General features: G+C 48.6%; 1 protein-coding gene across 3 annotated transcripts in view; it reads left to right on the top strand.

Annotated features, from left to right (window-relative positions):
* Positions 1-1080: 1080 nt before the first annotated feature.
* TFAP2B (transcription factor AP-2 beta (activating enhancer binding protein 2 beta)) overlaps positions 1081-7936 on the top strand; it is a 25153-nt gene continuing 18297 nt past the window's right edge. Inside the window, exons 1-3 of one of the 3 annotated variants that reach the window (XM_010863027.1) lie at positions 1081-1314; positions 4367-4393; positions 5583-6041. In XM_010863027.1, the coding sequence (XP_010861329.1) occupies positions 1234-1314; positions 4367-4393; positions 5583-6041 (567 nt within the window). In that variant the 5' untranslated portion in view covers positions 1081-1233. Of the gene's footprint in view, positions 1315-4248; positions 6042-7936 lie in introns of those variants that run through there. The other 2 variants (XM_010863028.1, XM_010863026.1) reach the window with 2 other exon arrangements.

Genomic DNA, 7936 nt, shown 5'->3' with positions numbered 1-7936 from the left:
GAGGTGAGAGTTTGCTTCGATGAAATTCGGAAACCCTGTGCCTTAAAGGGCGCCCATTTTCGAGGTTCGGTTAACTTTGTTCCTGTTGATGTTTATATTTTTCTTAAAAAAAAAAAAAAGCTATACAAATCACCTTACCAAGAAAAAATACACTCAAACGAACAAACCCCCACATATCTTAAAGTATTTTTCAGTATCTTCTTGAAAAAACATTCTTAAACCTTCCAAAGGTTCAGGTGACCATTTCTTGATTTTCCGTGATTAAAACCACTTAAAAGTTATAGACAACAAATGCAGATATAAAACATCCCATCCCTCTGCAAAGAAGGCTTGAAAATAACATTGCGAGATTGTACACCTATGTTGCTTCCGACATCTGAAAAAAAAAAAAAAAAACCCCAAACTTCATAAAATGGAGACTTCAGCCAAAGAAAGAATGGCACATGGAATCCGTTGAAAATACAAACAACCCTTAAAGGATGAGTAGGACAGACTTAGGTGGTTACACAGTATTTAAGTTTTTAAATGTGTTGGGTAGAATGACTGGGAAAATATAAGAAATGGTCCTTGTGGTGAGCCGGCTTTTTTGTTCTACAGTGACTAAGGTACAGTGAAGAAAAAAAAAAAAAGTTGTGTAGCCATCAACACAGAGAGATCACCCTTAAAATCCCCAAATCCAGCTTTCAAAAGCCTCCTGCTGAACAAACAAGAACAGGAGCTTTTGTATTTAAAAATCTCAGTAATGGTCCTCTTTGAAAATCTACATAAGAAAATGGGGGAACTGTGGGCACCCTGGTTTCCCCAAATGAATTGTAAAGATTTTAAATCAGTGGGTACAATGATTCATCATTTTCAATATAGAGGTTTTAAATGTGTATATTTATATTAATCATGCTGACCAACTCTCTCTCTCCTTTAAATACATGTTTAGAGTCTGTAGACTCTTCCTGACCCAGGGGTGCTTATATAACTAAGTGTGGGTGTCTGGGTGTAAATACGTGTTTATGATTTTTTAGAATATATATGTCTGTGGGTTGCATCTAACTCCAGTGTGTGTAATCATGTTTTTCTCTCAGCTGAGGCTTACTTCTCCAGCCTATTGTTTGAGACAACAGATATAAGTTGCGATGGGAGAGGAGCGTCGGATTTGGTGTGTATCCCCCATTTCCAATTATAGATGGATCATTACAGACAGCGGAGTCCTGAGAAGCCAGACATCTGCTCCTCACATGAATGCACTCACCTCCTAGAGACCAGGCTGCCATCATGCTCTGGAAGCTCGTGGAGAATGTCAAGTACGAAGATATCTATGAGGTGAGCCTACACCCCCAGATGCATCTTAGAGCTTTGCAGATAGAGAATTTGAGCTTCTTGACACCCCAACTCATCTATATTTTTAAGCTATTTGCTTGTAGATTTCCGGCCGGTTTTCTCAGCTTTCTCTAACTTTTCGAAAAGCTGGCTTGGGGAGACTTCGACATTCTGAAAAGGGACTTTAAGGTGGAAATCTGACTACTTTAACCTAGGAGATTTCTCTGATTTTTGGTATTTTATTTTTCTTTCTCTCTTCCTCGCCCCCCACTCCTTCAGGATCTGATGAGGAACGGGTGCTAGTGAATGTGGGCAGAGAAAATAGAGACCAATAAAGGCAGAGGCTCCTCGTTTTGAGTGTGGGAGAGAATTAGACTTTCAAGCCTCCTTCGCAACAGACTCGGGCTTTGAATTTTTATTTTTAATAAAAATTTTGAGATCGATAACAAACGGATCCAAGTAGAGCACGAAAAATTAGAAGGAGGGTGGTCAACGGACAGACGGATAGATGGATGTAGAGAGAGCGCAAGCCAAGGAGCCATAGCAGACAATTTTTTTAATTTTCTTTTTTTCTTTCATGTTTCGCTTCTTTGAGACTCGGGGCGTACAAACGGCCCCATGTCTTGGCATTTTTAACGAAATTTTCTACCCGGGTTGAGTGCGCACGGTTCGTTAGCGCTGAGGCCAGGGGGACTCCCCTTCGGATGGAGATGCTGTCTGCAGCCCGGCGGGCGTCTGCCTCCTTGGGGCCGGGCGCGCGGGCCGTGCGCTCGGGTCTCGGGCGCCGACGGAGCGGCGGGGTGGCGGGGCTGCGCGCGGGACGGGCGGCCGGAAGGAGCGGGGACAGCGGCCCAGGCCCGCGGAACTTCGCTCCGAGCGCACCAGCCGGGGAGCCCCCGAATTAGGGGCTAGGGGGGAAGGGGAAAGCGAAGATTCCGAGGAGACGTCGAGAGAGGGAAGAGAGAAAGAAAAGCTTGGAGGAAGGTGAAAGGAAAGGGGCAGAGGAATTGGGGAAGGGGGAAGTGGAAGCTGGCGAGCGGGCGGTGGCCGGAGATCGGGAGGGAGTCGGAGAGGGGACGTTGAGAAGCCAAGGCTCGGGCGATCGGCACGGGAAGCGCTGGGTCGGACGAAGCGGTCGCGGTGGAACGCAGAGGATCCCCAACCCGCGGGGGACACGCCACCCCGCCCGCTCCGGGACGATCCTAGAAAGCCGGACGGGGAGCCGCCTTGCGGACCCTGGGAGTGGGCTCCTCCCGACTCCGCCGGCCCAGCCCCGCGACCCAGACCGCGGCTCCGAGGAGCCGGCGCGCGCCTTACGGCCACTGGTGGAGTTTCAGAGCAGCGCCCCGCGCCCGCGCCAGGAATCTCCCAGCTCTGCCCAGCCCCAAATCTTGATTTTGGGGTGTGTGTGTGTGTCTGTGTGCGTGTGTGAGTGAGAGAGAGAGAGAGAGGAGAGAGGAGATTCGTCTTTCTGCGCAATGATGACTTGGGGCTTTCCTTTCCTCTTTGTGGTTGTGTATTGACTGTAACAGAGAGCCGCGCCTCCGCCTGGTGGGGTTTGTTTCGGTTCGGCCTCCTTTTCTTTCTTTAACAGCCGGGATAATGGTCAAGTCGAAGGCGCTAGAACCGTCCTAAAGAATGTGAGCGCCCAAAGTGGGCTTGGCGCGGGCTGCGATGGAACCACGGTGTAAATAGCTCCGGGTATATAGAGGGGCTTCACTGGGTTCCGAAAAGTAAGCAGGATAAAACTCGTTCTAAGAGTCCAAAAGTAGACTAGCTAAATGGGAGGGAGGGGGGAGGAAGAGGGAGGGGTGGAGTGGAAGGGGGAAAGAGGGGAGAATAAAGAGGGTGGGAGAGAGGAGAGACCGACGGAGAGAGACAAGAGATACTGCAGGTACTCCTATCTGCCTAATTTTTCTGCTCAAAAAAATATAAGAGAACGCGAAGCCGGTGGAAGGAGTCTATTTAAGTCGGGAGGAAGGTTGAACTTTAACAGAAATGGCAGTCAGGCCAGTTGAACGGGTTCCTGAAACGTCCAAAAAGGTTTTCTGTTGCCCCTGGCTTTGCCTGGAAAGGATAACTTTAGTGTACTTGAAGATTGATTGCATATATTTTAAATTGAAGTTAAAAAAATCACAGACTGCAGGAGCACTAACGAGGGAAAGGCTACACAAGGGATGCAAAGCCCCCCATCTCGCCTCTGTCCTTTAATAAATAAGCATCATCTCCAGTATACTGTTGAGTCTGTAAACGTCACTGTAAACAGCCGGGCCCACCGGTTCCTTTGCTCTCCCCTCCAAAGGGGGAGGCAACGCCTTTTTATTTTGTTTTGTAATCTGCACGCCAAGCACCTAGGGCGGTCAGTTCTTCCCATTAGGAAAGTCCCTCTCCAGGAACCTAGACACCTACGGTTCAGCACAAGACCCCAAGGATGCTCTCTTCTTCACCGTCTGGTTCAGGGGAGCAGGGGCTGCTTTAAGCGCGTCCCTGGCTCAGTTAATTGAAGTTCTGCCTCTTTCCTGCTAAACTTTTTCCCCCGGTCTGCCTTTGCCAGCCCCCTCGTCTGATTACATCTAGTAATTCTCCACTGAATGAACGTCATTTACAATAGTAGGGGAGCTCTGCGCCCGCTGCTGCTTCACGCTCCATTTGTCCTCCATTCTCCCTTTAAAGTACTCGTGTAATATTAATAGTCATGAATATCAATTATTATGAGGCGGTGTAGGCAAGCGGAGGGAGGAAGGGGCGCCCGAGCAGTCTGAGCCCAGCTTCGGGCGGAAGAGGACTGCTCCTGGAGCCCCGAAGAACCGCAGAAGAAAAAAGGCCAAAAAGACAAGCAAGAGGCCGATGAACAGCTCTGTCTGTGTGTGACAGGCGTCGCCAATCTCGTTTGGGGGTGGGGGGGGATTTTTTTTTTTTTTTTTTTTTGATGGCTTGTCCTGGAAACACCTCAAGCTCGGCTCCTGTGTCCAGCTCGTTTCTCTGCTGGACTCCTTGATTTTTTTTTTTTAAATCATTGTTTGATTTTGAGCAGTAACCAGGCTTTTTTTTCCAGATGTTAGTCCACACCTATTCATCCATGGTGAGTCTGGATTCACGTTGTACCAGAATTGCATGCTCTCTCCTCTCACTGTCTCTCTGTCTCTGTCTCTTGTGTGTGCGTCTCACTCTCGCTCTCTGTCTTCCTTCGAGCGCCTTTGGCTTGGTAATTTAGCACCATAATTGGACGAGGCTGCAGCTGCTTCTCTGCATTGTGTGTTTGTCTGAGCTCCATGAGTCAGCTGGGGAGTAGGGGGAGGCCGAACAGAAAAACTTTTTATTTGCCATCGCAGTTGGGAAATTTAGGTGACTATTTCTCCAGAAAGAACCATGGGGACTTTACCATGGCATTTCCAGAGAGGAGAGGGAGAAACACACACACTCAGGCACACCTTCCCCTTTCACTGAGTTCAGCAGTCCACTTAGGACCAACACTAAGTTGTCTAGGCCTTTTGTTTTTATTTTTTGGTTTCCCCCTCTCCCAACCCCAGGTCTTTCATCTTCACACCCTGGAGTAGGGACAATATTAGATACTGAAAAGCAACCTTAGAAAGAACTCCTTTGAACCGCAGTTCAACTTAATTTAAGACGGACTCAGGATATGATTTTTGAATGAGATCCATTTCGACCCAACACTACATAAATTATTTAATTCCTCTTGGGAAGGAAGGGGTGACAGGAAACTCAGATCAGGCAGATTCCTAGGTGTCCTGGAATGACCAGGTGGTGTTGGGGAACTCCTGGCCAGCGGGCTGGGTTGCCAGAAAGGCATAAGTTGGTTTTAAACGAGAGGAGCAGCACAGAAAATAGTAGGAAGTTTTATTTGTTATGCTTTGGACCTCTGGAAGAGTTAGAAAAACAGTCTAAAACACCCAGAAGAACAAATACAGTGTATTAGACTCCTGTATTTTTCATTAGGGAATTGATCATCTCCCCCAACCCCATACACACTGTTACTTTATCTCATCCCTTTTGCCGGCTTTGCACCCCAACAGAAGGCTTAGATGTTGGTTCAGTGGGTGAGTCGCCCCCATGTTCCCCAAAGCCTCGCGTTTGGAATTGCTGAAATCATGTACCCTCTGAGTCAGCTTGGGAGGCTAAGTTTCAGACTCTTGTTTCCCCTGTCCTGGGAAGAGGATGCCCAAGCCGGGTTTCTCCATCTGTCGCTTGTGTTTTTTGTTTTTGTTTTTTTTTCCCTTCCCCTTCTCTCTCTCTCTCCTCTCCGCTCCCAGGACCGGCACGATGGCGTCCCGAGTCACAGTTCGCGGCTCTCCCAGCTGGGCTCGGTGTCCCAAGGACCTTACTCCAGCGCCCCGCCGCTGTCGCACACCCCGTCGTCAGATTTCCAGCCGCCCTACTTCCCGCCCCCCTACCAGCCGCTCCCTTACCACCAGAGCCAGGACCCCTACTCCCACGTCAACGACCCCTACTCCCTGAACCCCCTCCACCAGCCCCAGCAGCATCCCTGGGGGCAACGGCAGCGGCAAGAAGTGGGTTCAGAAGCCGGTTCTCTCCTGCCCCAGCCTCGGGCCGCCTTGCCCCAGCTCTCGGGCCTCGACCCCCGGAGGGACTACCATTCGGTCCGCCGGCCCGACGTGCTCCTGCACTCAGCACACCACGGCCTTGACGCGGGCATGGGGGACAGCCTCTCGCTGCACGGCCTCGGCCATCCCGGCATGGAGGACGTCCAGGTAACGGCACACAAACAATAAACAAGTAACAAATGCCCAGGGAACGGGGACGGGTGGGGAGGGACAGCTCTGTCTTTTGGAGGGGTGGAGGGAAGGTAGTTTGTATAGGAGCAGATGGACTCGATGTATGTAACTGTGTATTACCTGTATGACTCTCTAGTGGCATTTTCTGGGGTTTCGATGACGAAAGCTAGAAGTGTGAGAGATGAAAAAATGAAGGAGAAAAGTGTACTGTGTTTTGCTAGTTTGGGGTCATTAGAATCAAAGCTAGGTGTTTTTGTCTTGCCTTAGCTAGGGTACTCCTTCCAGTTCTCTTGGCTTTGTGTAACCAGGCCAGGTGCCCTCTCAACCTACCCCCCTGGGTCTGGCCCCCTGACGTGGCAGGTGGAATCCTGGCTGCCCGGAGGCTGGAGCTGCAGCATGGAGGTGCAGGGACCTCTATACAGGTTCCTGCTAAATTTGCAAAGACTCTGTTAAGCATGACAATGCACACTGGAAGAAAAATGTGTTATTTTGTTCAAGCCAGGTCTTACTTTGAATGTCCCATAAGCTGTAGAACCCTTTTCCAAGAGAACTGAGCTCCAGAGGCAGCATCTGAGCAATGGAAGATTTATGGGGAGAGACCCAGAAAGTCATAATTCTGTTTGGGGGTTCATGAGGACACATACCATTTTGGAGGTTCTTTTCCCCCGTTTGGACCATGAAACGGCAGTTGAGCAACATTCTCCATGTCCTTCCCCAGTCCTTCTTTCTGCTAGCACCCTCCTCTCCCCAGTGTCACCAGTTGAAGAGGCATCACATGTTTGTTTCTTAAAACAAAAGGCTCCAAACACCCCCCCACCCCATCACTATCCCATCTGCAACCTACACAATGGAGCCTGATTTGGTGGAGAATACTTGGTTAAATTAAACAAAGAAACATCAAAGAAATGATTTCTGAAAACTGGGTGATTCTGAGCAGGTCTCCTTTTGCTCTTTAATTTAGTCTCTAGAAAAGATAAATATGGTTGAAAGGTTTTCAAGGGATTCTTCAATCTCATTGGCATGGTTGTCTATATTACGCACCATTATAGACATACCTCTAAAGCGAAGGAACATGAAATGGGAAAGAGAAAGGGTGCATGAGTCCCTTCTCTTTACCTTGCTGAAGAAAATGTATTTTGAACAGTTAAAATGTGGTGATAGCATTAAATGCTGCCTGTGTCTTGTCTATGATGGTTTACTGATTTAGGGGAAATTTAGTTATTTCCAGAAATAATGGAATCACCTGAGTTGTGGCTGGATTACCCGTAGTCATAAGTGGTAGTTTTGTTGATTTAACCAAGTTTAACTGTTTCTGTCCTGAAGGTATTGCTCATTTCAGAATATCATATGAGAAAGGAAATATTCAATAGTGTGTGTGTGTGTGTGTTTAATGCATTGGGGTAATACTTGTCTAGGGGGAAAAGTTTTTAAATTAACCTTTGTGGGTATGGTTCAAAGTGCTAGATAATGAAAGTGGATCAACTCATCAGCATTGCTGTTGGCAACGCTACATTGGCTATGTCACTACCACTCTGCAGGCGGGGTGGCTCAGGCTACTAAACTCAGAGACTGCACCCAAAGAGGGAATAGGTTTCTTTGCTTTTAGTCATTTTATTGTATTTTTAAGGCAGAATTGTGAGAACTTTGGAGGGTTTGGTCAGATGCAAGAGGCGAGAATAAAACAGGTCAGGTTGGTGTGTGTTTGGGAGAATATCCTCATGGAAGTTGCGGCTGGAGCTCAGGCCCGGGAGGTGGAGAGAGCCCAGAGCAGAGAAAGCGAAGGCCCAGGGCCCTGGCTGCTCCCCGCCCACCCCATCTCTCCCCGTCCCTCCCCCGGAAGCATCTCAGCAGGTCCCCTGGCAAGGTGGGGA

Source organism: Bison bison, unplaced genomic scaffold, assembly GCF_000754665.1.
Source record: "Bison bison bison isolate TAMUID 2011002044 unplaced genomic scaffold, Bison_UMD1.0 scf7180017864487, whole genome shotgun sequence".
NCBI classification, from domain to species: Eukaryota; Metazoa; Chordata; class Mammalia; order Artiodactyla; family Bovidae; genus Bison; species Bison bison.
This window is presented reverse-complemented; position numbering and strand designations above follow the sequence as displayed.